General features: G+C 59.2%; 3 protein-coding genes across 3 annotated transcripts; 2 read left to right on the top strand and 1 right to left on the bottom strand.

The window, feature by feature from the left end:
* The first annotated feature begins 980 nt into the window (after nt 1-980).
* On the top strand, nt 981-3952 carry AGMAT (agmatinase (putative)). The gene is made up of 7 exons (XM_086476257.1): nt 981-1333; nt 1481-1683; nt 2497-2545; nt 2671-2866; nt 3213-3392; nt 3665-3749; nt 3879-3952. The coding sequence occupies exons 1-7, from the start codon at nt 981-983 to the stop codon at nt 3950-3952; spliced, it is 1140 nt and encodes a 379-aa protein (XP_086332383.1).
* Nucleotides 3953-4674: 722 nt separating this feature from the next.
* Nucleotides 4675-16848, bottom strand: DNAJC16 (DnaJ heat shock protein family (Hsp40) member C16). The gene is made up of 14 exons (XM_086475987.1): nt 16682-16848; nt 15733-15799; nt 14506-14836; nt 13521-13705; nt 12115-12219; nt 11363-11521; nt 10871-11001; nt 10369-10552; nt 9992-10174; nt 9664-9740; nt 9098-9178; nt 8895-8993; nt 8283-8453; nt 4675-7842 (listed from the first exon to the last, which is right to left on the bottom strand). Exons 1-14 carry the CDS (start codon nt 16846-16848, stop codon nt 7446-7448), a joined length of 2337 nt encoding a protein of 778 aa, XP_086332113.1. The 3' UTR covers nt 4675-7445.
* Nucleotides 16849-17084: 236 nt separating this feature from the next.
* CASP9 (caspase 9) lies at nt 17085-23523 on the top strand. The gene is made up of 10 exons (XM_086476003.1): nt 17085-17216; nt 18204-18423; nt 18642-18713; nt 18911-18942; nt 19335-19511; nt 20025-20114; nt 20811-20958; nt 21479-21658; nt 21840-21949; nt 22969-23523. Exons 1-10 carry the CDS (start codon nt 17085-17087, stop codon nt 23059-23061), a joined length of 1254 nt encoding a protein of 417 aa, XP_086332129.1. The 3' UTR covers nt 23062-23523.
* The last annotated feature ends 4090 nt before the right edge of the window (nt 23524-27613 follow it).

Below are 27613 nucleotides of genomic sequence, written 5' to 3'. Positions count from 1 at the left end.
GGTAGATCTCTGACCTCTCTTTGTGGTGTTCTGCAGTTTGAGCCAGCAAGAGCTGGTCAGCTCAGCAAGGCGCAGCTGCGCTTGTTGATGAGTCTTTCCTTGTCCCTGCAGTACCGAGCGTGGAATACACCCATATTCCACATCCAAGGCAACTGTGTGGAGCAGACTTTCTGCAGTGAACAGACTCTGTTTTTTTCCCCTTGATTTTCCTCCCAGGTCCAATTGCTACACGAGTAGGGAGCAGAATGAGGAGCCAGAGCCATCTGATTTCGTTAGGCCAACCAGGGTTTGATCTGTGCTGGTTAACTCCAGACATTTGAAAATTGCTTCCCCTGGAAATCATCTAATCTCATCTCTCTGTCCTTAAAAATGGCCTAAAATGCTTGTCCCGCAGCACCACCTTTGGTCCTTAAATCCCTATTATTGCTTCTCCTTTGCTTGCATTTTGTCTGTCTACGGTTCTGCTGAGGTTAGACTTTTTTTTGTTGTTTTCTTTCACTGCCTGCCTTTGGTTAATGAGACATTTTTATGACTCTTCAGCGTTCTGGGTGCTTTTGTCAAGTGCCGTTTAAAAGTATAATGCGACAAATGCTGCCTTACTTTGTGCAAATGCCCGGGGGGAGCAAAACTGGAACATTTCCCAGCGCGTCCCTCTTGCCTTGTCGTGCTAATCCCCAGGCAGGCTCTTGAGACGCTCGAGCTAAAGCCTCTTGCTGCCACATTTGTCCCTGCCGTTTGCCGGGAAGCAGACGGTGCCATGGGGAAAGGGGGAACGCGAGGCCCAAGCCGAATCTCTGCCCTTCCCTGAGCAGCGGGGTGTCCAGCTGCACTTTGAACCCCGGGGAGGGCGGAGGGAGGCATGGTGGAGGCGGCTGGCGCTCTGCCCGGCTGCGGCTTTCCAGCTGAGAGGGACCAGGCTCCGCAGCACCCCTCGCTGTGCTCCGCGTGGGACGGAGGGTCGGAGCCCGTGGGGCAGGATGATGCTCTGGGCTGGCCGCAGCCGGCTGCTGCCCTGGGAAGCCGGGCTCCGCGCTCGCAAGGTGTCTGCGGCGGCTGCTCCACGCCGCAGCCCGTGGTCCCCGGCTCTGCCGCTGGCCTCCGGCTCCTCGCCTGGCCCATCCATGGGGCTCATCCAGCGCCCAGCCCCGGGGCGCGGGGTCCCTTGCCGCTGGAGCTCGCAGTTCAACGTGCCCCCCAGCGCCCTGTTCGTGGCCCGGCCCGTGGGGGTCTGCTCCATGATGAAACTGCCCGTTCAGGCATCAGCGGAGGGGCTGGACGCAGCTTTTGTCGGTGTCCCTCTAGACACGGGCACATCCAACCGGCCAGGAGCCAGGTAAGGGCTAGCGGCGGTGCCGGGGAAGCGGGTGCTTCGCTCCGGCCGGCCGGCACAGCTCTTCTCCCGCGAGAGGAGCCCTGGCTGTGCGGCGCTGGTGTCGGGAAGTGTGCCCAGCAGCTTCTCCCGGCCGTGCTGTCTCCCCAGGTTCGGCCCGCGCCAGATCCGGGCCGAGTCGGCAATGGTGAGGAGGTACAACGCCAGCACCGGGGCAGCACCGTTTGACTCCCTGCGGGTGGCTGACATCGGGGACGTGAACGTGAACCTCTACAACCTGCCCGACAGCTGCCGCCTCATCCGAGAGTCCTACCAGGAGATAGTGGCCTCCGGCTGCGTGCCCCTCACCTTGGGTAAGGACCCCGCGTCTCCCTGCCAGCCCACCATGTCCCGGCTCATCCAGACTCCCTCTCCTCCTCCCCTCGTTCAGTCTGAACATGGTAGGAGGTGAGCGATGAATCTGTCCCCTGCACGGGGTGTTGTATGATTTAACTCATGGGCTAAATGGGTAAATCACGGGCTAAGTGGGTAAATCAGGGGCAAATTTACATGCTCTCTGCCAAAATTCCTGCATCGGTGTTGCCTCTTGTGTCAAAAATGGGGAGAATGGGTCAGCTGAGGGACTGTTTCAGTGCACAGCCTGAAGCTCGACCGCGAATCCAACCGGCAGCGTGCTTTTGGCGTCCTGTTGAGCAGGACCCAAAGCAAGAGCAGTTCGTGTCCCTCTGGAAAGCTCCAAGCTGGAGCGAGCGCCCGGCAGCGTGCTGCTTTGCACGAGGCGTGATTTGGGTGCGTAGTCAAGTTTCCGGCTGTCACGGCTTGGCATCGCTAAGTGAAGCGCGTGTATAGAGTGACGAGGGGCAAATTAGCAGTTACTGTCCTCAGAAGTGAATCAAGCACCTGCTTACAAGCCCGGTCAAGGGTCCTGCTCCACGGGCCACCCCTGCCAGCAGTCCTGCATCTCTGGTCCTCCCAAGGAGGGAAGAGGAGAGAGGAAGCAGCCTGCACACGGGAGCCTCAGGTCTTCCCTGGGGGATGAAACCCTGGGATGTGTAAACAAGTGCAGGATAAATGCAAGGAGGGGAAAAAAATCACCTGGGAATAAACGGGCTGAGTGCCGTGTGCCTCTTGCAGTGTGTTCCACCCTCTTCCCTGTCCTGTTGCAGGTGGAGATCACACTATCACCTACCCCATCCTGCAGGCCGTGGCAGAAAAGTAAGTTTCTGACCTGGAGGTGTAGAATAAGGAGCCTTGGGAAGGCTCCTGGTTTGGTGTCCACGTTGTAGGCAAGGCCATTGCGCACAGGGTGGGGGCTGACGTGGCTGCCCCGTCTCGCCTAGGCACGGTCCCGTGGGACTGGTGCACGTGGACGCTCACACCGACACCGGAGACAGAGCCCTGGGGGAGAAGATCTACCACGGGACCCCGTTCCGGCGCTGCGTGGAGGAGGGGCTGCTGGACTGCAGCCGTGTGGTCCAGATCGGTGTCCGAGGCTCCTCCTATGAGCCCGACCCTTACAAGTACTGCCGGGACCAGGTAAGCGCGGCCGCAGACATGTGCCGAGCGCTGCTTGCTTTCCCTGCCGTTAACTAATGCCAAGTCATTAATATTCCCGTAGCTTCAGCAGGAAAAGACAGGTCTTTTCTACGTCTTGTCCTGTGCCGGCGGCTTGGCCCGCAGGACAAGCGCTCCTGGCGCTCCGAGCCGTTAGCTGAGCCGAGAGTAAGGAAGCGGGAGTGAGCGGAGGGTGCTTCAAGGTGCACCTCTGCAGCTTGGCCCTGGGATGGGGATTTATCCCGGCGGAAATTCCCGGCGGGGCAGGGGATACTCGGCTTTGCCCGCCTTTCCCTGAGCGGGCACCTGGGTGTCTGTGCGCCCGCAGGGCTTCCGGGTGGTCCTGGCTGAAGAGTGCTGGTGGAAGTCCCTGGTGCCGCTGATGGGCGAGGTGAGGAGGCAGATGGGGGACAAGGCAGTGTACATCAGTTTTGATATCGACGGACTAGACCCCGCGTACGCCCCGGGCACCGGGACACCAGAGATAGCCGGGCTCACGCCTGCGCAGGTAAGGGGGACGCAGCTTCATTTCCTGGTGGGAAGGGGACGTTTTTGCTCCCGTGGAAGGAGGTTGTGCCGCCAGCGAAGGGTTAGGGAGGCCGGGGAGCATTTGATAGGGGTGATGAGGAAAGGAAATGTTGGACTGATGTGGTTTGGGCTGTGTGGGCTGGGTTTCCCTAGCTGCCCACAGGGAAAGCAGAGCCCCAACCAGTCCGCTAGGTCAGATGTGCTTCTTGATCCCAAATGTGGGTTTTGGTTTGGTTTTTTTTTCCCCCCTAGGCTTTGGAGATTATTCGTGGCTGCAAAGGAATGAACATAGTGGGATGTGATCTCGTGGAAGTCGCACCCATGTACGATGTCTCTGGTGAGTCTAAAGGTGGTTGTGAGTGAAACGCCGGTGCCTGGCAGGGGCGGCTGACCCGCCGTGGGTGAAAGCGGTTGGGCATTCATGGCTTGGGGTTTTTTTTTTCCCCCACTTCGTCTTTTTTTTTAGGTAACACAGCTCTCCTGGGGGCAAACCTGCTGTTCGAGATGCTGTGCGTTCTCCCCAGAGTGGAGACAATGTGAGGGCAGCTCCCACCTGCCCCAGGGGCAACACAGCTCCAACCTCAGCCGAGGCTTCCCGGGTCCCGTTCCCCTCGACCGGCTGCAGCGAACGCGGGCTTTGCAGTAAGGAATAAATGCCATTTGCCACTAGAAAAGGTAATTTTAAACTGCTAAACTGTAGGGAGCAGATGGGTTTGAAGAGCCCCTTTAACTGGTGGCCGTAGCTTTGGAGTTTGCCTGGGAAAGGAAAAGGCAAGGCTGACGGTGTTTCACCTCTGCTTTCACGGCTGGGATTCCTCACCGGGCTTGTGGCAAAACTGTCACTGGGAAAAAGTTTGTCCCATCGAGATGCAGCCAAGGGACAGCAAATGTAGAGGAAGGGAGGGCAGCCGAGGGTGGACTGGGGCTCATTCTGAGAGGAGGGGGATAAATCTCCCGCTGGGGATAAGCAGGCATCTCCTATGGCAGGAGTGGTTTAATCGGCCCTGGGATTTCTGAGCTGGCACGGGTGGTTTGTACGTGGGAACACAGAGCCGCCTCGTCACACGTTAAAATAGTTTATTTTGGTTGCGAAATTTTAATTGTCTTAAAACAAAATAACATCAGTGCCTGTTCACAAATACAAAAAAAAAAAAAACAACCAACAAACCAAAACCAAAACTCAACCAAAAATAAAAAAGACAAGTTTGCCAAATAAGTTAATTCCCGCCGCCCCCCCCCCCCCCCCCGCCCAGTATCAAAAGTGCAAAATATGTACCTAGTTTTCAGTCCTACTTCTCGGGCTGCGGTAGCGTGCTAGTTTCCTGGCAAGCTTTCGGTGAACAGCAGAGCTGCTCACCACGCTCGGTCCCGCGAGGAGTTTTGGTACCACCTTTCGAGCGGGGGCCTGCGTCCCTTTGCTTCAGCTTCCGAGCGGCGCGCGATTGCTCAGCGATCGCTACACCAGCGCGCTAGGACTGAATCTCCTCCATCTTTGGGTGAACGAACCGCCACGTGCATAGCAGAAGCGCAAGCGAGTTTCGCCGACGATACGTTACGCTCCGGGTCGAGCGCGGCTGGGGGCGGCGGGTTAGAAAACGATCGGGCTCGCAGGTGCTGGGCGAGGGCGGGCGGACCTCGGGCGTAAGCAGCCTCCGACCACGCTCTTCTACAAGCAAGCGAGCACCCGGTGCTCCACGAAGGGCACCAAAGCTAAACCGAACGAGGGGTCGAGAAGAGTTTGGCGTTTGCTTCGGCCCGTGAAAAGAAGTTTCTCCAGAAACCAGCGAGGCCTGGTCTGACCTGGTTGAAAGCAGCGAAGGGCAGTTACAGCTGAAGAGGAGCTGTGCTCCCGGCCGGCCGCAGCCGGCGAGGGTGAACTGCCACAAGCGCTCCTTCCGCAACGCTCAGTCTAAAAGGGGAAGTTACCCATGCTAAAAAGATGAAAGAAAACACGGATGCCAGCAGGGGTGCAGCACATGAACTGTATTTTGAAGGCCACAAGGCCTCCTCTCCTTCCTTGGGGCGGGGCTGAATTCCCTGACCCTAGCACAACTAGGCACTTTTTTTTTTTTCCCCACGTTTCTCCTGGTTTTTTTTCCATGGTTTTCTCCTGGTTTCTGACTTGCTGAAGAGACAGTGGAGACCCAGAGAGTAGACTTCTGCTTTTGCAAACGCTTAAAAAGGTTCACAGAGCCTTCTGCAGGGCTAAAAGCTGTTCTAGCCACGTCCTACACGGCAAGCTGCAGGAAAAGCACCAGAGAGCTCCAGCAATTGCTCTGGCCAAATGAAAACGAAGTCTAGCAGCGTCAGGCCAGCGTTTCCTTCCCCCTCCCGCTCTTTCAGCGGTCCAGGCGTGCCTCGGAGCTCTTTGGCAGGGAGAAGACCTCACCTTCTGTCCTTCCCTCTACTTCAGTGCCACGTTCTTGCGGCGGCACAAGCTGCGGCCCAGAGTCCGCTGAGGCAAAATTAAGTAACCTCACATGGGGTCGGTTGGTAGCATCGTAGCCTTTATTTGGAAGTACATTGTACACGGTGTTTGAGACCTGTGGGGGTCGAAGCATGCCAGACTGCTCCTGGGGTGGGGAGGTGCAGTGAGGACTGGCCTGGGCACCGGAGCCTGCCCCGGAGCAGTGAAAAGGAAGAACAAGCCCCGCAGGATTTCGGTCCCTGTTGCTTTGCTGTATCGCTCGGGGAGTGGCAAGTGGCCTTCAGCCTGCCGCTCGCCTTCCCGAGGGCTGCCCTTTCCCCACCGCGGCGTTGCGAGCGGCTAGAGCAAAGCCGAAACCAAACCCCGCGCTTCAACGACTGCCCTAGCTTTGCACAGACATCTACGAGTTCCAGAAGAGGAAGAAAGCCCAAGGCCAACAAACCAAAACCCAAGGCACCAGCCTGCGGCTTGAGAAACGAAGGTTTGGGGCAAGAAAGAAACGGGTGTGAGGCTGAAATGAGGCGTCCGAAACGCACGCCTAAACCAAAAGGAGTTTTACACGTAAGCGACGGTTCAGTGATACAGCACTTCTGGGGCAACGTGTCAAGACTACAATCATCGATGAATTACGTTCCTTGATACAAAGAAAGGGTGGTTTGTACTACAGACGTAAGGGTGTTTGAAAGGAGCCCGGAGCGACTCCCTAGCAGCTAGGTAGAGTTTCTTGTACGCATCTACTGGCTCGTAGCAGCTCACGCCTACAATCTGAGGACACAAAGTTATGGCTCTAGGATAACATTGTCTAAAATCGACAGAAGCAGAAAGGCATCCGAAAAAATCAAGGTGACATTTAAATGGCTCCACACTTTTGCAGTATTTACGACCGTGCAAAACCCCTGCCCTCCCCGGTTACGGTTTAGCCGGTGAGGCTGCACGTGGAACTAGGACACGAGGAGCACGAAACATGCAGATCGCCTACTCGCCTGCACCACAGGCACGTCCCAGCTACAGGTCTGCTATGAGGGAGACGCTCCTGACCACATTCCAGATCACTTACCACACGGGGAAAGCTGAGGAAAGTAAGACCGCCTGGTGGGAGGAGGCCTTTCAGAAGGGCAGGGCCTGGGAGGGTCTGCAGGGTCTTGCCAGTGTTACGCCATGCACCACGGGCTAAGCACACGGGGAAGGGGAGAGAGAACCACGCCCCAACCTGCATCCCCGGCTGCGTTCGGTCCGGACCGAGTCACCGCAGCAGAGAAGTCATGGGTTTTGGGTTTTTTTTTCCTTTGATCGAGGTAAAACGAGAGATGGAAACGGGGGCGACTCGGGAAGCAGACGCGGCAGGACAAGAAGGGAAAAACCAGACTTCTCAGCTCCTCGGTAGTGCGGCGTCCAAACGCACGACGAGCCGGTGGAGGGAATTTCGGTGCGCTTGGCTGCGCTCCTGGGCTCCGGCCGTGGGGAGAGGTTTTCTAGTCGCCGGCCCTAGGAGAGTACATCTAAAACCTAAGGTCCATTCGTCACGCTTGTGTGTGTGTTCCTGGAAAGAGCTGTCCCTTGTCATCTTCATAAAAAGTGTGTCCGTGAGAAGCTCTTTAAAATCCCTCAGTCTAGCGCGGGCCACGAGGGGATATAGAACCTCTGTAAGGAGCCCTCGAGGAGGCGTTCCATCCAAAAGGACAATTTGTGTAACTTGCTTTTTATGGAGCGAGAGCCCGGGCTGCAGGAGGATTTCCCTCTGGCTTCCGGGTGTAGCGAGGAGTTGTAATCCTCACACGACCCCAGGGTTCCCCCCTCGTCCCCTGATCTGTGAGGCTTAAAGAGGCAGAAATATTTCTTGTGGCCATTGAGAGCCAGGACGTAGCCCGTGTAGTCGCGCTCGAGGAAGTGCTTGTCATACTGGTTTGGGATGGGGGCCGCGTCCTGCGCGAACTCTAGCAGGTACTCCAGCCATTCTCGGTGCTTGTCCAGGCTGAGGAAGGAGAAATGGAGGGAGCTGCTCCTGGGGGAAGAGCAGAGGAGAAGCAGGATTAGCAGGTCTCTCGAGTCGGGCCGGATTCCTACTGGACAGGTCAGCTTTTGTCAAGGAGGGCAGGCGCAGCGCTGTGTCGCGGGACACAGCTCCTCCTTTAACCCACTTTGGCACAGGTGACCGTGACCCAGCGCGCAGCACGGCCGTGCTCTCTGTCCTTTGAAACGCAGCTACAGCCGAAGCGGTGGCGGCGCCAGACCCGTCCGGCCGCCTTCATTGAGGACAGCCGGGAAAGGCTGCTCAGTTTTTGGCGGCTCGTTGCCGCTAACACGGAAGGTGGAGGCCGCTTCACTCGCCAGAAGCGTTCCCTCCGGGCGGTCGAGCCGCCGCCGCTCCTAACTCTCATCGGAGCAGCATTACACAAGTTGTTTAAAACCGTAACGGAAACCCGGGCGAGGGCCCCAGCCTACCCTGTGAACGTGTAGACTTCCAGGGCAAACTTCTGGAGGAGGATGGTTTTGGTTGAGTTGGAGAGGATCAAGACCACGTTCATGTGTCCCGGCCTCAGGCGGACCAAGTTGCTGTTGTAGTTGACGTCTGTTAGCTCGGTCACCTCGACAAAGCCCTTTTTGGGAATCCTGCTGCAACAAACCGGCGACTGAGTGAAAGGGGAACGAGGGATTGCGAGTGCCCGAGGGTGGAGAACCCGCCAACGCAGCCCCTGCCCCCTTACACCCAGCCCTCCCCGTGCCCTGTAGCTAAAGCCAGTGTCGGTGGTGCAAGGGCCAGACTTGGCTCTTGCTCAACAACCTGGTCAGAGCTTTACCCCCCCGCACCCCGAGGCTGTTGTCTGGGGCAAACTTGGCCTTGGGAATCGCTTAAGAACTAAGGTTGTGCTGGCCCGGGTTCCGGCTGAAGGCCGCCCCTGCCCACCTCGCTGTGCCCGTGCTGCCCCGCGCAACGACTGCGCTGCGTCCGTGCGACTCGGGCGCCTCTCAGCCGGCCCCCTAACGCCCTCTGCGCGCTCGCTCCCCCAGCAATGCTTTGGCAGAAAACGTTGCCGGAGAAGTCAGAGAGGGAACCTGTTACTCTCTTTGCTGAAGCTCGCGTCGTTCTTCTCGGTCTTTGCGGCGGTTTCTTCTTTCTCGGAGGGAGGAGAGTCCCTTGTGTCACTCGAATCGCTGCAAAGGAAGATCATCTTGTGTGTGTTTCAGGCACCAGATTGGACGGAGGCGCTACCGGCCGGACCCTCAGGTCCCCCAGGACGTTTTTGGCGTGCACTCACCTGAAAGCCTGAACAATAACGGTGCCGAAGAGGATGAAGAGCGCTGAGAAGAGCAAGGACAGCAGCGGCATCATTTCTCGCCTGCGGGGAAGATTTGCAAACGGCAATCGGGTCTGCACGAGTTGCGCAGCTTCTACTCGAATTTCAGTTCCCGTCTACCTCAAGTCATACCACGCTGTTTCCCCAGAAACTGAGCTCGTTTCCAGGGGTCTTAAGGACAATCGAGATTGAGCGCTGTCCTGCTCCCACCCAAAAGGAGGAGGATAAAACGATCCATTTTAACAGAAGGTGACAGGGAAGCGGTAAAAACCAACAATGAATGCATGCTTTCAGGAGCGTCATGCCCACGCTTGGCCTCAAGGCCGAAGTGCCCGGTGCTCGGGGCAGAAGCTAGCGGCACTGGGGTGTCACCGCTCTTCCCCTAAATCTCAAGAGAATACGGGCACCTCTGTGTTTTGATACGGTCTCAATTCCTGGTAATAAGAGCCTGGTTCTACAATGCGTCTGAACCCGGTAACAGCAATCGCGCTCCCTTAGAGCGAGACTCGTTAACACCCAATCCGTACCAGTTACTGTGAAACAAACTGTCCCAGCAGTCCGAGACATAGTCCAGCGTGGAGTAGAGCCATCGGAGAAGGAACATCTGCTTGGAAAGAACAAAGCAAATGACCAGCCCACTATCCAGAGCCCCGATGGGACTCCCACCCCTTAAACAGAACCCTGGGCTGAATCAGCTTCGGGGCAGGCCCCGAGCTTCCTTCCGCGAGCGAGGAAACTTGTAAGAGTCTCGCCCTGGTATTTTAAAATCTAAATAGTGCCCGTGAATGACCATAATAGGCCTGTCCAGAAAGGTCACACGGTTGTAGGGCAGCTGGAAAGGCGTGAGGCACTTACGGGAGCGAGTTCGTCATTCAAGTCCTCCAGGACGGTCTCGGAAGAGAGAAGGCCGGGGTCAGTCCTCAGCTGGTCCAGAAGATCCAGGAGGATGAAGTTGTCCTCTTTGCTGCCTTGCCAGGCCTCCTCCAAGGTTTTATAGGCGATCTTCCCTGCGTTATTGCGTCTCTCCAGAATGACCACCTGGACGAGGCAATGACATCGCAGATGTCAGAGAGGAAGGTGCTTCGCACCGGACGGGTGTTAGGCTGCAAATCGCTGCCCAGCCTTAGGTGTCAGATCAAGGTACAGCATCCTGTGTAATGTGATGCGAGTTACGACGACAGATGAAAAGAAGAAAGGGGAGGGGAAAAAAAGAAAAAAAAGGAACCGCTCACAGCTGATTTTCCTCGATACTTCTCCTCATCCATCAGCAAGGCGTCCGCAAACTCCGGCTGCCGATCGGTATAGACGTGCACGAACTTCAGGGTGTCTTTTGTGTTGGCCGCAGCAAAAGTCAAAAATGCCTCGTAAGCCTTAGCAAACTTATCGCCTTCTCCGGTAAGTAAGACCACACAGTGCCTAGGCAACACAACGAGACGGAGGATTAGGAGCCGTTTTGGACGCAAGAGGGAACAACTGTCTCCTTTCCACTAGCTGCTCCTGCCTGCCACGTACGCAGCTCTCCAGCCTATCACCCTGTTCCTCCCCGCTTCCCCGGACATGCCTAGGAAAGGCGGGGAAACTCTCAAACAATGCAGATACCCAGCACGATCCCATGCGGCCGTTTCCCTTCTCCCGCCGAATCGAACACAAGGCAGCTTTAGGAGCAGCCCCAGAGCCGTGGGAAACAAAGTGTGTGGGGGGGACACACGACACGGGTCACCCGCAGAGCCTTACTTTCGCTGACGGTGAGACTTCTTCACAGGACACAGCTCCTGGAACAGCCTCTGGTTGGTGAGCCTGGCCACCATGAGGAACTTATTCTGGGAAAGGAAGTCGTCAATGAGCTGCTTCTTCATATCTCGTGCCTGGCGAGGACAAAGAAAGCAGAGGTCAGAATGGAGCAGGGCGAGGAGAGTCAAGCTGTCGTGACGTGCTCATCGGAAGCCTGGGCAAGGCTGCCGGCTGTCACGGTCCTCGTGGAAATCACCTGAGACTGAGGAGCTACCTGCAGCCACCCGCCTCAAGAGGCCAGACCCAGTAGTTGGAGCCTGCTGAGCTTCCTCCCTCCTGATGGTCGCTCTGTGCCTCTGCCAAAGCCCGAGTTTACACGGAGACTGAACGCTCCGTACTCTGAAACGTGCCACCCACCCACCCCTCGTCACAAGGCGGGTCCGACAACCTCAGCGTCGTTTCGTGTAAGCTCTCGGAGGGGGCTCTGCGCCGTACCTGCACGACGTCGGCGGGCTTGTCGATGTGCTCCTTGAAGATCATCATGGTGGGCGTGTAGACGTTGATGTTGTACTGGCTGGACAACTCTTCGGTGCCCCGGAGTCCCACGTACACGTAGCCAAAGGACAAGTAATCGCGGTACGCGAAGGCCGTCAGCTGGACGGGAAGAGAGCACCGGCGCGTGTTTTCATTAGAGAGTGACTGGCGTTTTCCTCCCCCCGAGCACCGGTGGTGCCTTTGCTTCGAGAACACCTCCCGCCGCTTCAATGTCACTGGGCACGCGCTGCTAGAGGTAAAAGCCCTTCCTCTCCCTGGCTGAACTGCAGTTTGCCTCCTCTTACTCAGGTCCGGGGAGCCTCAAGGGAGCCGCAGCTTTACTTGACCACCCGCCGTTTTGCAGGGCAGCAGGGATCTGTTAGGAAACGGGCTTTCCACTAACCCAAAGCGGATGTACCGCAAAAAATCTCTCGTCGCCGATAAAGGCTAGCACGTGCCACCCCGGAAACCCACCCGCACCTTCGCATCCACTGCGGGTACGCCCGTGGCAGGGCAGAGAAACAAACTCCCAACGACAGCGGTCATCAGGCCGTGCCGCTCGCAACCGGCACGGATCAACCTGCTCTCCCCTGGAACGGGTCGATAGTGTTTCGAGGCGTCGCTCCGCCTCTGCTGGCGGCAGCACCGCGTTTTCTTTTGGAGCCGCTGGGTTTATTAGGAAGTCAACAATGCAGCGACAGAAATGGCCTTACCTTGTATAATAACGGCACAGCTGGCATGTGATCAAATAGAAGGACGTGGGGCTTGTTTTCTTTCTTCCAGTTGGAGAGGAAGCGGATGTAGTTTTTATCTGTAATCTTTAGAGAGAATCGGACGTCAGCGTAACCCCTGAGCCGTTAGACGCACGCAAAGCTCTGCGCTGAGGCGCCCGAATGGGAACTGAGCTGGGAAACGCTGTCCAGGTGTTCGAGAAAGCAGACTGCGGGTTTGATCCGTGCTTTGCTGATACGGGAAATTAATTAAAACCGTCCGGCTTGCCCCCGCACCAGCCCTCCTGGCTACTGCACCCTCTGTCCATGCTGAGCCAAGTCAATGCTGATGCCGCTTTCATCCTCATAACTGTTCCTGGGGGTCGTATGCGTAGAGTGGGAAGCCAAGGGTTAACAGCTCCCCCACCCCACCCCCCCCTCCCCTGCCGAGCTCCATCAAACCTGCTCTGTTTCAGCAGTGGTGCCTCTTTGACCTAGAGGAAGGCGATAAAAGGGAGATGGCAGCTGGTTTGGGGGCCCCCAGGGAGAAGAGCTGACCCAGCTCTGTTTCTGAGGAACTCCAGGGCGCGGGAGGTGAAATGGCTGCTTAAACCACGGGAAGGGGCAGCAGACCCTGCCGTGGGGGTAAGAACTCCAATACCTGGAGAACAGCCAGGTAAGAGTCCGTGGGGAAGGGCGGCCCTCGCTGAAGCCCCCAGGGGAAAACGAGGGGAGGCGAGCAAGGCTGTGGGCCGAGGACTGGCAGGCACGAGCGCTATGGGGGCTGACCCGGCCCCATCGCGCCGAAAGCGGGGGGCGGGTGCTTTGGGACTCTGCCCAAAACAAGTGAGCGAGGCCGAAAGGCAGGAATTTTCTATCTAGCGGGAAGTTTTACCTACAGCTTCGAAAGGGCTCATGCTGCCGGCTCCAGTTTCGGAGGGCTGCATTGAAACCGGATGAAATGAATGAGTCTCTGCGTGGGGGAGTTTTAGCAGCCGATGCCTACAAGTTGGCGAGCTTAATTTGCCAGATGAAACTCCCAAAAAGGAGAAGGGAAGCGAAATCCAGCAGGCAGGTCGAGCCCGATCGCAGCTTCCTAACCTAGGGGTAGCTGTCGCACGGCTCTGGCAGCCGCGGGGCGTTACAGCCGGCAGAGTGAGGCACGTGAAGGCGCCGGCGTAACCGCGTAGTCGCGGGATTTGGCCCTTTCGTGAGGAGCAGTGTGACAGAGCCGCGTCGCCTGACGGCTTCCGACACCTCCGGGGTTCGTAGCTGTAACAGCAGCTCTCAGAACGCCTCATGTCACCAGCCCCAGTCGGGCCTTCCCACGTGTGTGACACAGAGCAGCCACCAAACAGCTCAGGAGAGATGACTGTGCAGCCGGACACGACAAGTGGCGCGTGGCGTACCTTTTCTACGAGATTCCCCGGCAGAAGGTTCTCCACGAACTGCCGCAGGTTTTCTCGAACGACGGCGTTGTGGAAGAAGGTTATCTTGCCGTTCAGGAGCCCCAGCAGGGACGGCGTGCTGTGTGCGCCTAGGTGGTGGGCGAGGCGCCTCTCGTACCCGGCGTGAACGACTCCGATGCCCACGCCTGGAAAAGGAGAGCAGGTTCGCGCGAGCGCTCGCTGATGACCCGAGACGCAGAGTAGAAAACGGAGGCTGAAGACCTGTTCCCTTGCCCCGTGCCCCGCTCGGGAGTTATTCACGGGACTGTCCCTCCTAACTCTGTAATTGCCTCTTCTTGCAATCCTTGAAACTTGTAATTAAAACTCGCAGCTCTGGCTAGGGAGAGAGCGAGCCGCTCTTGTTCTGTCTGCCGGTACTTCATTAAAACCTCATGGAGAAAAACCTACACACTGCCCTGTCTTTGGGGCGGCTACGTGATTTTACAGGAGCGCGTGCAGACAACGTCTGAGGGGAAAACGAGGGAGCTGGGGGCGGAGGGGCAAGTGCAAAATCCCTCCTTGGCATCCAAATGCGTTGAGTAATTCTCAGAACTTCACCGTACGGCAGCCCTAAAGTCGAGGACATACTTTGCAGGGGTCTTTGCGTATCGAAGCCGTGGCGGTGCAGGACAAAGAGAAATGCAGCCTTTAGGCCGGTGGCCTAAATTCATGGCAGTGCGACCGGCCCCCGGCCACGCCATCGCTTACGACCATCGGCGTCGGGCTAAGCCGCTAGCGGCGGGCTCAGGAGGAAAGGCGTCTTGCCCTCCTGATCTACGGGACTCATTTTTTTCCTCATTTCTAACATATAACCTTGTCAATTAGGATGTTAGTAAGGCAGGAGAAAGCATTAGGCTCGATCCCCGAGGCAATCTATGGATTAAACTCGGTCCTCTGAAGGCGATCGCCGCGGCCACGCGCCCAGCCTCAACGGCCTCATCCTTACCCAGCGCCTCCAATTCCTGAGCGACTTCCTTCCACACAGGCTCGATGTGGATGCAGCTGAAGCACCAGTCGGAGGTTATTTTAATGAGGTAAGGTTTCTTGAAACTATCTGGCACTATTTCGTTGACATAGTGGGAGAAATGGAGCAAATACTTCTCATCAGAGGTGTCGCGCCTCTCCGAATTAAAAGGGAAGTGGAAGAAGGACTCGTCAAAATAGAAGCCTTCGTGGAAGTGGTGGAACTGGCGATGCTGGTGCTGAGAGTAGCCCTGGCTTTCCCCGGCGTCTCCGTAGCGATCAAAGTGTGCCCTCTTTTCCTCGCTGGAGAGAATCTGGGAAGCGGGTGACAGAAGGGATGACAGAAGAACAGGCACCTGAAACCGCGAGGGGGAACCGCCCCCGACGCCAGCCCCTGAGTGACCAACGGCAGCTGCCTAAGGGCGGGCTACGAGGGAACATGCGGCCTCTGCTGCACCTCGGAGGGAACAATATTCTGGAAAAGGGAACTAACCCGCCGCGCCTCCAGGCTCGCTGTGGGAAATAAGGGTAAAAAAATAAAAAGCCAAAGCCCCAGGAAAAGGAGCCTGTAAATCCAGACTGCTGTACCCCTTCTGACACCGACCGCCCCTTGAGCCTGACCCCTCCGAGTGTTAACGCTCTCGGCCGGGGAGGCTTTTGCTGGCCTCAGCTTGAACACTGAGGGTTTTCTCGGTGCCCAGAGTTTTACCGAGCGGCTGGAAGCCCCGGAGAGAAGTGGTGTGTTTTGGCCGGGAGATGGGGATTTGCTTTCACTTCCGCAGGCTCGGCTTGCTTGCCGTGGAAGTGTCAGGGCAGCCGCCTGCGAGAGCGCTGCACAAATAACTACTTATGCAAAGAATAATCCGAAGTGACTGAAGCCCTGCGGTGACTAACGTCGCTTACATCACCCCCAAAATACTTCTAGGTACGTGTGACACAAACAAGATGGCCACCCAGCTGCGTGGGGCTCGGCGAATACCCTCTCTGCCCTCGTCTGAGGCTTCATAGCGAGAACAGGGCAGACTGGTGGCCAAATACTTGCGAGAGAGGCCACACTGGTGACAGCCAGCGGCTCCCCGTCGAGGAAGAAAGACCACGCTTGTCCACTCGGGAGCGTGTAGACGTACACAGAACAAGCCCAAGCCCCGTACGGAAAAATGAGGTCACTTAACTTAGCGACAGCAGGAGTATAGCAAGAAGAGCGTGTTACCTCGTAGGCCTTGCTAATCTGGATGAATTTGTCTTCGGCTCCTGGGTCCTTGTTTTTGTCGGGGTGCCTGCGAGGCAGAACCGGAGGAAAAGGGGGTCAGCGGTTCCCCAGGGGGCAGAGCGAGCCGGCGCCCGCCGTTCAGAGGCGAGCGGGACGCGGACGGTTAGGACGTGCGGTGGCACATATTGTACCCAGCACGCGCCCTCCCTCCCCAAGCCCCGTCCCGCACACCTGCGGACCCATCCCTCCGTCCGATCGGTCACCATCGGCCTGGGATGAGGGAGCGCGGAGCCCTCCTACCCGCTGCAGCGACACAGCCCTCAGCTCCCGCCCTACATATCTGTCGCGCTCTTCCTCTGCAAGACCTCCCGCCACAGCCCTCGGGACCTCTCGGGCAACACCACGCAGGCTCTGAAAGCTCCGGGGGAGGCTATTTTCCGAGACAACGCCTCGAGCCCGCTCCCCGGCGCGCACTGCCGAAGCGAGGGGAGCAACAGTTGTGGATCGGACGCGCTTCCCTTGGCACGGGGCTTGAGCTGCCCTCGGGCATCAAACTGAGACAGGCCCTGGCGCGTTGAAGGCTCCCAGTTGAGGCGGGAAGAACATCTTCCCCCCCGTAGCCGGACTCCGGGAGGGTTTTACAGTATGGATCGCCAGCGTGAAGGTCTCTGCTCGGCTTCAGGATGACTCCTGGCCTGCGAGGAAGACCTGGCGCCTGCCTCTGGCCGCCCACCGAGCCTCGTCGGGCGCGGACAGCCAGGTAGGGTGGCTAATGCTGCCCTCCCGGCAGCGCTCCCCGCCGCTCGAAGCACAGCGGCCTAGCTCCGTCAACCGGGAGGAGGCGGAACGACACCGCGCGCGTGTGTGTGTGTGTGTGTCCCCGTGTCCGTCCCGCCCCGGCGCCGGTGGAATCAGAGCCCGGAGGAAGGCGGAGGGGGGAGGCACGTACCATTCCCGGGCGAGCCGCTTGTAGGCCTTCTTGATGTCGGCTTGGCTGGAGCTCCGGCCCACCCCCAGGACGCGGTACGGGTCGAAATCCCCCGCTGCGGCCTGCGCTCCCAGGGCCGCCAGCAGCAGGGCGGCGGCCCAGGCCAGGCCCGCCCGCCCCAGCTCCATGGCTCCGGCGGAGGCTCGGCGGGGTGTGTGTCCGGGGGTGGCGGGGGGAACGGGCGGAGGGACGGCGGCGCTGGGGGCGGGGGGAACCGGCGACCGGCGCGGGCCGCGGACGGGCCGCCCTCACCCACCCTGCGCCGCCGCTTCCGGCGCGCCCGCCCCGCCGTCACCATAGAGACGGGGCCGCTTCCGGTCACGAGGCGAGCGGCCGGAGCGGCGGCGGCGGCGGCGGCGGCGCCATGGAGGAGGCGCAGCGGCGGGCCCTGCGGCGCGGGCGGGCGCGGCTGGTGGCGGCGCTGCGGGTGGCGCCGCTCTGGGACCCGCTGGAGGACCGCGGCCTCTTCACCCGGCCCATGGTCGAGGAGCTGCAGGTGGGTCGGGGGTGGGCCTCGGTGTCCCCCTCAGCTCCGGGCACGGGCCTCGGTGTCCCCCTCAGCTCCGGGCACGGGCCTGGGGGCCGGCACCGGTGTCCCCTTCAGGCCTGGGGATAGCCCCGGGGCCGGAACCCCCGTGTCCCCTTGCCCCGTAACAGGCCCAAGGGAGGCCCCCCGTGTCCCCTTAGCCCCGGGGACAGGCCTGGGGAGGTGGCCCCCGTGTCCTCTCAGGCGCTGGGGAGGCCCCCCGTGTCCTCTTAGCCCCGGTGACAGGCCCGAGGGAGGCCCCTGTGTCCCCTTAGACCCAGTGACAGGGCTGGGGAGGTGGCCTCTGTGGCCCCTTAGCCCTGGTGACAGGCGCAAGGGAGGTGCCCTGTGTCCCCTCATCCTGGTGAGAGGCCCAAGGGAGGCCCCGTGTCCCCTCTCCCCAGTGACAGGCCTGGGAAGTGGCTCTTCTCCCTCCCCACCCCAGGCCCTGCAGGTAAGAGGTGTAACAACCCCCCCCACTCCCTCAGGTCTTGTTCCTCTTTGTCCCCTGCCCCAGCCAGTGCCAGCCGTAGGGCTTTCTCCTTGTCATCCCAGCCTGGTGACAGGCTTAAGGGGCCCCTGTTTCCCCTCCCTGTTGCTGGTGACAGGCCTGGGGGTGTCTTGGCTTGTCCCACTCACTGGTGACAGCCTGGGGGGTGCCTGCTCGTCCCCTGGGGACAGGCTGGGAGTGCTCCCTCCCCCTGCTCCCTCCAAGCCCTATGGTGGGCTGCAGCCGGGCTTTGCGGCTGGAGGAGGCGTCAGGGCGGGGGTTTGGGTGGCTGCTTGGGGGTCTCTGTGGCCATGGCCGTTGGGTCTCAGTCTCATCCGCCCTGTGTAGATGTGCTCGGTGCCGATCCCCACATTTCCTCTCTCGGGGTGCCGGTCGGCAGGGCTGGCCCGGCGGTGGGCCTTGGCTGGGGGTGAACGCGCCTCGGCCTGGGCTTTCCTCCTCTGCAGAGCGCTGGCAGCCGAGGAGAGCAAGCCCGGCAGCTGCTCATTGACCTGGAGACGCGCGGGAGTCGGGCTTTTCCTGTGTTCCTCTCGATCCTGCGGGACACCGGGCAGGGCGACCTGGCGGACATGCTGATGGAGGAGTGTGGGCGCCCGCTGGCGCCGCCGCAGCTGGTCGACCTGAGGCCTGTGGAGCTGAGCTTCCGTGGGGAAAAGCACGGTAAAAGTAAGCGTTGAGGGCGCCGCTGTTTTCTGGGCGAACGGCAGCGTGGGGGAGCGGCAGCTGGGATCCCTCTGGCCATGGGCAATCGTCTCCGAGGTCCCGATTTTGTCGAACCCTGAAAAGGGGAACGCGGAGGCGACGTCGTATCGCTGGGTGGGTGACTTGTCACCTGAAAGCGGAAGGGGGTGGAGGCGAGCCCCGATGGTGCTGTGTCGTTACAGCCGTGAACTTGCCTCAACGTTTGTCTGTCCCAGTCCGAGCCGAGAGTGAAAGACCTCCCGCGCCAGCCCGGGGTAAGTCGTGTCCCGGGCTCTGCCAGAGGGGTGGCGTGCTGAATGCTCATTTCCAGCGTGTGGCAGGGCGGGAAGGGGGAATTCGTACGTGCCGCGGGTGACGGGGAGGGATCCACATGAACTCTAGGAAGGAAGCGTGTAACGCCTCGTTGTGGAGCGCACAGAGCTCAGTGCCGTGTCTCTGTTACATGTTGTAGGTTCGGCCGTCGACAAGAGGAACCGCGACCCGGTTAGTATTTGGTTCGGCCAAAAGCGTTCCCTGGGCAGCCAAAGCTCCGTGCCTTGTGGGCAGCCACCAGGGAGGAGCCCTGGGACTGCTTTCGTTATCCGAGCTCCGAGGCCGACGCCACTGTAACAGGGCCGATCGGGTCCGTTGTTGGCTGGCTCCTCCTGAAGATGGCCTCAGCTATAATGCAGAGAAGGGATTTGGCGGGTTGTTTTGCGCTCCCCGGCCGCCGATAGCGACGTGCGTGTGGAGAACAGATGCTCTTACCTGTCCCTAGGCCTGGAGAAATGAAAAAGCTCTGCCATGAGCTACTTCAAGGGCACCCATTCCTCGTTGGCGTCAGGTCCTGCTGGATTGGATTGAGAGGGCGTTTAATTGCGATGTGTGCCCGCCAGGTTTACGAGCTGAAAGCGGACCCGTGCGGACACTGCCTGATCCTCAACAACGTCAACTTCAGTCAAGACTCGGCTCTGTCGACTCGAGACGGCTCTGACGTGGACTGCGAGAAGCTGGAGAAGCGCTTCAGGGCCTTGTGCTTCAACGTCCTGACTCGGCGGGATCTGAAAGCTCAGGTGAGGCCGGCGGCGTCCACCGAAGGACGAGGCTGTGCTTCCACGCCAGCTCTGACGGGCTCTGTGTTGTGCGCAGCCGGGGGTGCGATTTGCCTGTCTGTGCAGTCCTGGGCCGCTCCTCGGGGAGTGTGGGGAGCTCAACGGTGCGGAGCGGCCGCTGAAAGTAGAACAGGGTTCTCCGCTCGCCCACTGGCCCCTCGTCAGAAGCAGTGCGTTTTGGTGAATAAATCGCGTGGAAGCGTGCTTTGATGTGTGTTGCCGTGTTGTCAAGGACGCAGCGAGGAGGGAAATCGGTGCGATTAAGGCAACCAATGTGAAATCGGGGCAGAACCACCGCCATCCTCACTCTCCGCTGAGGGCTTTTCCTGCCGGTGCGCGGGGCGCGCATTATCCCGCGGCAGAGAGATCGACCGGCTCCCTCTGAGCAGCGCAGACGGATCAGAGTGGGGCACGGCCGTTAGCCCTGGCTGAGGCACGCTTCGAAAAGCCCTTCCCATGACGTTTTCCCGGTAGGAAATGGTGGCTGAGCTGCAGAAGCTGGCGCGGCGGGACCACGGCGCCCTGGACTGCTGCGTCGTGGTCGTCCTTTCCCACGGTTGTCAGGTGGGTTCCTTGCGCCTCTCCCGTCGCTCGGAGGGCAGGCTCCCTGTGCGGGAAGGGGTCGGTTCCCCGCCCCACAGTCTCTCGCAGGGCGGGAGGGCGGTGGTGTGTTGGGATGGATCTGACAGCCGTTCCGCCTTCGCGGGATGTTGCGAGAAGTTACGCTCTCGCATCGGAGTTCAAGAAACCGGGAGCTTCTCCGGGGTAGTCTGATCCGGCGTTGCCCGCGGACGGGCGTTCTCTGTGGTGGAAGCTGGGCTGGGCAACTCGGAACTGAACGACAAGCAGAGAGCCAAGGGCGGTAGCGCTGCCCCTCATGCTGCGGTCGTTTAGTCCTTCCTATTTCCCCAGCTCTGTGGGGGGAGATGCTAGGAGCAGTAAAGCCCACTTACCGCGAGTCAGAGGCCTCGAAGGACGGGGAGGGGAGAGCACGCGTTAGGAAAAGGGCGTACGTCGTCGTGTGCCCGTCGTCCCAGAGGCTGCCGGAGGAGGCGGGGCGGGCGTTGGGTGATGGGAGGAGTTGGATCACTGGGTTTCGGTGCGTCCCCTCGCTCCGGCACGGTGCGCGCGTTCGTACGAACGCGAGGGAGTGGAGTTTGTCCCAGTCGCTTTAGGCTACGAAGCCCCCGATCGGACATGGGCTCCCTTGGAACCGGCCTCGCTTCCCGCATTACTAGCTCCGGGATTTTCCTCTTGCAGACAAGCCATATTCAGTTTCCTGGAAGCATTTACGGAACGGATGGAAAACCCATTCCCATAGAAAAGATTGTGAACTATTTCAATGGGTCCAATTGCCCGAGTCTGAGAGGAAAACCCAAACTCTTCTTCATCCAGGCCTGTGGCGGAGGTGAATCTTTGGTTTGGCTGCAGTAGCGAGTCGGCTGTTGGGCATAAGCACGCGTCGGAGACGCAGTCAGGCTTTGGCTTCTCGTTCCCTTTGTGTTTCCTCACCTCTTTCTCTATCCGGCTTCCCTCGCCCGCAGCCACATGTTCTTCCTGCTGAGCCGAAGGGCTCGGGCGTGAGCGTCTCGTAGGCGGGCTGTGCCGATTTGCGTGCGCCGGAGCGGTTTTTCTGTATGGGACAGAGACGTGGGACGGAAGGAGGGGAGTAACTGCGGCGCTGAGCGGCCGCTCCGAGTCTACAGCCATGAGCTCAGCGGGGAAGCGCGGACCGAGGGCCGTCACTGGAATCGCTGAGGGCTCCACCTTGGCCGAAGGGCCGAAAAGCTTTGTTTCGTTGGAGGGCCCGTATGCCTTTTTTTTTTTTTTTTTTTTTTTTTTCCCATCTTTCCCTAACGGAGGGTGCACGGTTGTTGAGCGTGTCGGTGAGATGAATGTCAGGGTTGTCTTGTTGCCGCTTTTTGCAGAACAGAGAGATCGAGGCTTTGTAGTGGATTGCGATTCACCTGGAGACGAAGCGCCTGGAGGTTCTTTGGAGTCGGACGCGACTCCTTTTCAGACTCTGTCGGGTAACGTGGACGAGCCAGACGCCGTAGCCAGTTTGCCCACACCCAGCGACATCTTGGTCTCCTACTCGACCTTCCCGGGTGAGACAGCCCACACAAATCCTTTGCTGGCTACGGGGCGAGTAGCAGAAAAGTCGGAGCTTTGGGGGCGGTAAAGGGCAACAGGCTCCGTTGGAGGTGGCGGCCGGGGAGCGGCGGTAACTTGGCAGGACGAGAACAGAAGACTGGCTTTAGCGGTAACGTTCTCATTCTTTCTCGGAAGGTTTCGTGTCCTGGAGGGAGAGGTCGAGCGGCTCGTGGTACGTGGAAACGCTGGACAGCGTGCTGGAGCAGTATGCCCATTCGGAAGACCTGCCGAGCATGTTGCTGCGGGTAAATGGGGTTTTTTTCTTGTTTTTGTAGTCATGGTGAAGGCAATAGTCAGGGGGTCTAATTATGGGAAGGGGTCTAATTCTGAAGAACGTGTCTGGCCTCAATCTGCCTGAAATCACCTCGAGGTTTCTCTAGTGAGAAGCGATCTGGAAAACACAGGCTTTAATCATTTTCCCAGCAAATTGCTAAAAAAATGGCATAGCTGGTCCCATCCTCGCAAGGCTAAGCCCTGGGGCGCCGTCAGAAGCGTGCTGCCATGCGTCCAGGCCGATTGTGCCCTCGGGGAAGACCCGCTGGGTCTCTCGTGCCCGGAGATCTCCGTGGGTGCTCGCTCACCCTCTCTGGTGCTCCCATGACTCCGTGGTAAGTCCTGAGGAGCCTCTCGCCCTCGGGAGGCCGATGCCAGGTGTTTGCGTTCCTGCGTCCTGGCGAGCAACATGCGGGCAATGTGGAACCACCGTGGCCAGTAACTGCGTTCCTTGGCACCCCGTTGACGAGAGGAGATTGCCAAAATTGGGGCTGAGCGTCAGTACTTGCAGGCCCTTCTAATGTTCTCCGCGGGTAGGAGAAGTCTTACGAGGGGGCAGCAGGGCAGGGAGGACCCACTTTGTTGTTGTTCTGACATCACGGCGCTTCTTCAGCACGGCAGCTGCCAATTTGAAGGGAGTAGGGCGAGGCCATCTCTCCGCCAGTTGGCGTTCGGTGCGAGGGCAGTGACCCTGGGGAAAGGACAGGCCTGTCCGGAAGGGAATGGGTGCAAAGGGAATTGCTTTGAGGCGAACACCCGAAGGGAAAGAGGGAGCCGGGGTACCGCCGAGAAGCACCCGCTGGGGGTGCCGGCGCCAGCACAGCTGGGGCGTCTCGAAAGCTTGTGTTGCCTCCAGGTCCCTTTGGTTTTGCTGGTGACAATGCCCCATTTTAGGAGACCGGCCCGCTCTGCCGTCCCACGGCCCCATCCTTGTCACGGTGCTTCTCGCAAGCGGTCGCACCCCGCTCCTCAACCGCTCTCCTGTTCTCAGGTGGCGAACGCCGTCTCTGCCAAGGGGAGGTACAAGCAGATGCCGGGCTGCTTCAACTTTCTCCGTAAAAAATTCTTCTTCATGTGCAAATGACGTGTGGGCTCTGAGGTCCCTTCCGAGCAACCTTCCCGCGGCCGGATGAAATCTGTGTCCGCCGTGACTCGGTGTCAATGCTCCCGGTGGCCTTTGGCTGTCTGTCGAGATGTTTGTCTTGAGAAACGTGCCCTGTGAACGCTGGCCGTGCGGTGAACGCCTCGGTCAGACGGAGGCTGGTGTGGTGCTGGTGGGAGCAGGGATGGGCGAAGGAAGCCACTCGGCCAGGGCGCGGGCTGGGCCGGAGCCTCCCCGCTCGCGAAGGCGAGCGCCTCTACCTCGACGTGACGCGGCCGCGCTCGGCCTCTGAGTGTTTCTTTTCGGTGGTGGCTGCGTTTGTGTCCTTTGCCGCCTGGATAACCGATGGATGGAATCCAGATCTGGCGCTGAAGTGGAACGGAACGATTTCTGCCATCGGTATTTCTCGTTCTCAGTAAAACACAATAAAAAAAGGAAAAAAATCTTTTGCGTTATCTATTCCATCTCGTGAACGCCGTTTCAGCATCTCCCCAAGGCTTCTCTGAAACGGGAAGAGCTGGAAGAACCTCGCTCGAGTAATTTTTTAGCCTCCTGCTGTCACTGGCAGTGTTTCCAATGGGGCCCTGCCAGCGTACGGAGAAGGCGGCTCGCGTCCTCCCGAGGAGTCGCTTGGGCACTAAACGGGAGTTACGGCAGGAACCCGACGAGGATTCCTTCAGACATCAGAGCTGAGCGAAAGCCCTCGCCCTGATGAGCTGCTGGGGGTAGCTGCGGTGAGAGTTGTGGGGCAGAAACACTGGACGTATGTGGGATTTGTGGGGGAAAGAATCCTTGGAGACCGAGGGGCTGTCTGAGGGTAGGCAAGCTGTGCGTGTGGCTGCCCGTCCCGTCCTCATCACACGGGGCGTTCTGCGCTCTTGGGAAGCCGTGCAGGGGTTTTGGCACTGCAAAGGCGGATCATGCTGTGCCCTTTGCCTCCGCGCTGCCGGGGAGGGAACCTGTGGGTCTCCGATCTGCCTTTACAGGTGCTAGGGATTTCCACTCTCCTTTTTTTGGGAGCATTGCGGGTACTTTGAGGCAGTTTGGCACCGCCGGCAGGGTGATTCTCAGCCCAGGGTTTGGGCTTCACTAGTTTTTGAAGGGTGCTGGGGCTTGAGCAATGGCAGAAGGAGCTGAAAACTTGAAAGAAGTAATTAAAAGTGTGTGTGTGGGGGGGAATCTCACTCCTGCAAAGGGTGTTAATGCTCTCCCTCAGTTGCCTCCAGTCCCTACTGCTTGGGGAGCGGCGTCCCACGGTGGTGAAGGCCTGGCCGTCCCTCACATGCACCCAAAGCAGCTGTGGGAAAGAAAAGCCCCTCGGGTACTCGATGAGCATGAGGGGACATCACCGGGAGACCCTCAAGCCGTGCAGCCTTGGGGCAGGTTGTGCTTTGCCCTAGAAATCAGGAACAGGGGCTGAGCGGGACCATTCCAAGCTGGTGTAAGGGTCCAGGATGCACAGCCCGCCGCCTGTAAAACTCGGGACCGAGGGGCAAAGGGCCGGCTGGAAGAGAGGGGCAGTCTCCAGGAAGCAGGGCGGGGAGAGAACTGCCTGTTGCCAGGCGGGGGGAATTGGGAAGGGGCTCAGGTTGAGCCAATTAGGGCAGTGCTGGGGGCTGAAAGGGCAGGGCCAGAGCCAGAGCAAGCAGGATCTGGTCAGGATCTGGTCTCTACTGGGGGCCTCCACATGCCCAAGTGGCCGTCAGCACCGGAGCAGGAGCAGCAAATCCTTCGTGGTGAAGCTGGACAGCCGGGCTGGGAGATGCCGATGCCCGTCACCTGCGCTGCTGGGGTAAGTGGAGCTCTGGTTTTAGATACCGCTCAACTGCAGCATCCTGTCAGAGATCTGCCCTGCTATGAGATCCTGCGATGGAAGGAGGAGAAAGCTGGGAAGAAAGGATGTGAATTTTGGGTTGTATTTAAAAACAAAAAAAAGCCAGGTATTCGGAAAGTGATTTTTAGGATGATGTGGTAGAAGCACAGCAAAGAGGAACACGAAAACAAAACAGATGCTGGGTATTGTTCTTCTCCAACATTGTTCTCCCTTGCCCTGGAACCGGTGCTCGGCCAGCGGAGGAGCGATCCCGAGGTCCCGCAGCCCTGTCCATGGCAGGTGAGAGCGGTGTTTGCTGTGGCTTTAGTGCCTGTCCCCACCCTTGTCCCTCTTGGTGGTGCTGAGCTCTGGTGGTGCCGCATCGGGATGGCGGGAACAGCGTGGGGTCAGGGCCGGCCCGGGACCTGCGCCCCTTTCCCAGGGGGCTGAGCACGGGGTGGCCGAGGGTCCCTACCGGCAGGGGCCCACCTTGGGTGCCCGTCCTCGGCACCGTGGGGAGTGGGTTCCTTGCCGCTGCCCCAGCCACGGCATCAGCTTGGATGCTGCTGGTGCCCGTCGTACCCAGGAATGCCTGTGGGGCGCGTGGCTGTGGGGTGCAAGCATGAGTTTTTGGGGGGCTTTTTCTTTGCCTTGTGTTGTTATTTTAGCTTGTTGTGTTTATGGTTTAGAGCTGCAGCTGTTTGGGTTGGTTTTTTTCCTTTAGTTTTTGGCTTTCCCAGGGGCAGTGGGCACCCCAGGGTGGTGGCAGGGGCCCGTGCCTGTGCAGGGCCAGGGGCGAGTGCCCAGGAGGCGTGGCTAGTTCTGCCGGAGGGAGCCGAGGCCTCCTCGAGCCCCCCGGGGCCACGGGAGTGCCAGCCCCGGGCTGGGTGGGGGCCTGGAGTGGAGGGTGGTAGGTCCAGCCAAAGCTGGGCTGTGGCTGGGATGGCCCTGGCCGTGCCCGGGGGGGTTGCAAGAGCTCGGTGCCACCGCAGTGCCTGTGTCCCTTCCCTACGCTCGTGTCCCTTCCCTGTCCCTTTAGGGTGTGGGGTGCTGGTGCTCCTGGGGCTGATCCTGTCTCTCTGGGACCCGTTCTGCTTTGGGAATTGTGATCCTGCACTTTTGTCCCTTGTGTTTTTCCCCCCAGTTGTCCCACAGTTGTGGCAGCAGTGGGACTGGGGTGTTCCATGGGCCCCCCAGCTGGGGTGGGGGTGCCTTTGGGCAGAGGTGGCTCAGTGTCCTGTCTCTTACATTCTTCCCCTGGCATGGAGCATGGCGGCTGGCCTGTCCCCGCGGCATCCTTGGCAAAGGCGAGAGCCGGTGTCCATTGGCAGAGTGGGACCCCTCCAGCGGCGCAGGTATGGGGGCGTGTGTTGGGGGCGAGGGGAGGGATGGGGGAATCTCTTTGGGGTTTACCCCGTGTTTTCGGCTGCTCACCCTGCTCCTCTCCGTCTTGCTGTGCAGGCTGTGCCCAAGGAGAGTCCTGGATGTGGAGTGGCGCTGTCGGCAGTGGCTGTGGGTCGGTGCTTGCCCGTGGTCTGTGTGGCATCAGAGCTGGGATGCTGCGAGGTGTCCGGTGAGCACTGAGGGGGTTTGTTCCTGTTTCCTGGGGTATTCCCAAGCTCTCATTCTCAGCAGTGTCTTCTCAGTTCCTGGGCCGCCTCCAGTGCCCGTCGTGCCCAGGAAAGCGGGGTGCGAGAGTGTGTGTGTGTATGCGTGGGCTTGGCGGGTGTGAGCGTGGGGGCATGCCTGGGCTTTGGGGGGTTTTGTTTTTTCTCTCAGGTTGTTGATTTAGTTTGTTGTGTTCATGGTTTGGTGCTGCAGCCATTTGATTTATGTTTCATTAATTTTGGTTGTGGATGAGTGGGGCTTTCCTGGGCACAGCGGTCAGCAGTGGCTGAGAGGCGAGGGGCTCGTCCCCCTCGGCTGGGGCGCGGGCATCCCCAGGGCTGGGGGATAGCTGCTGGCCACGGCCAGCGCTGTGTGTGCGTGGCAGGGCCGGGTCTGGCCATGGCCGCAGCAGCTTGGAACGGGCTGAGGTGGGGGCTGAGAGCTCAGAGGCCCCTGAGGTGGGTGGCCCTTTATCCCACTTTGTCATTGGCAATTTTTCCTCCCTTCCTAGCATGTTGCCCCTCTTGTTTCTGTTTTGGTCTTCCTTCTCACATTCCTCTTTCCCTCCCACCTTTTTATTTTTTGCTCCCCTTAAGTGTCTTTCTGGCCCCCCATTAGCCTCCTGTTGCACCCCCTGCTATTTGCCTCCTCCCTGTTTTCCACAGGCCTTGTCCCCCTTCTTCCCTTTCTCCCGGTGTCCCCCAGCCTTGCCTTCCTCCCTGTTTGGCCTTTGTCTTTTTTTCTTTCAGCTCCTCGGTCTTCCTTTTTTCTCTCCTCATTTTCATCCTCTTACTCTGTCCTAGTTTCCTCTTTTCACTGATCTGCCTTTCCCTATTTCTTGCCCCCCGCCCCTTTTAATGAAACCCACCCAACCAGGAAATATGGGCTGGGAGAGAGGGAGGGGGAGACCACAAGGGGGAAAAAAAAGCCCTCTACTGTCAACATGAAGGGGAGAAGTTAAAGCAGTGGGGAAGGAAGGACAAACAGTTAACAATAAAAAAAGAAGAAGAGAAAAAGGGGCGAAAACTCAGTACGTGACCCTGCAGGTCCAGGTAGCAGCCGGTTCGTTCCTTCCGTTTCCCCTCTGTCCTTGGGTTTGGGGCTCTGGGGCTC

Source organism: Leptosomus discolor, chromosome 20 (genome assembly GCF_034619465.1).
Source record: "Leptosomus discolor isolate bLepDis1 chromosome 20, bLepDis1.hap2, whole genome shotgun sequence".
NCBI lineage: Eukaryota > Metazoa > Chordata > Aves > Leptosomiformes > Leptosomidae > Leptosomus > Leptosomus discolor.
The sequence above is the reverse complement of the archived record's forward strand: the minus strand, read 5'-3'. Positions and strand labels throughout refer to the sequence as shown.

Excerpts from the sequence above, each read along its gene's own strand:
- DNAJC16 (XM_086475987.1), bottom strand. The coding sequence starts at position 16,848 with ATGGAGCTGGGGCGGGCGGGCCTGGCCTGGGCCGCCGCCCTGCTGCTG. Across the intron at positions 9,179-9,663 it reads AGTTTGTTTCACAGTAACTG|GCGAGAAATGATGCCGCTGC; the intron begins GTACGGATTGGG and ends TCTTCCCCGCAG. Across the intron at positions 8,454-8,894 it reads TTCAGCAAAGAGAGTAACAG|CAGGATTCCCAAAAAGGGCT; the intron begins GTTCCCTCTCTG and ends GGTTTGTTGCAG.
- CASP9 (XM_086476003.1), top strand. The coding sequence starts at position 17,085 with ATGGAGGAGGCGCAGCGGCGGGCCCTGCGGCGCGGGCGGGCGCGGCTG. Across the intron at positions 20,959-21,478 it reads CATCCAGGCCTGTGGCGGAG|AACAGAGAGATCGAGGCTTT; the intron begins GTGAATCTTTGG and ends CGCTTTTTGCAG. Across the intron at positions 21,950-22,968 it reads TGCCGAGCATGTTGCTGCGG|GTGGCGAACGCCGTCTCTGC; the intron begins GTAAATGGGGTT and ends TCCTGTTCTCAG.
- AGMAT (XM_086476257.1), top strand. The coding sequence starts at position 981 with ATGCTCTGGGCTGGCCGCAGCCGGCTGCTGCCCTGGGAAGCCGGGCTC. Across the intron at positions 1,334-1,480 it reads TCCAACCGGCCAGGAGCCAG|GTTCGGCCCGCGCCAGATCC; the intron begins GTAAGGGCTAGC and ends CTGTCTCCCCAG. Across the intron at positions 1,684-2,496 it reads CTGCGTGCCCCTCACCTTGG|GTGGAGATCACACTATCACC; the intron begins GTAAGGACCCCG and ends GTCCTGTTGCAG.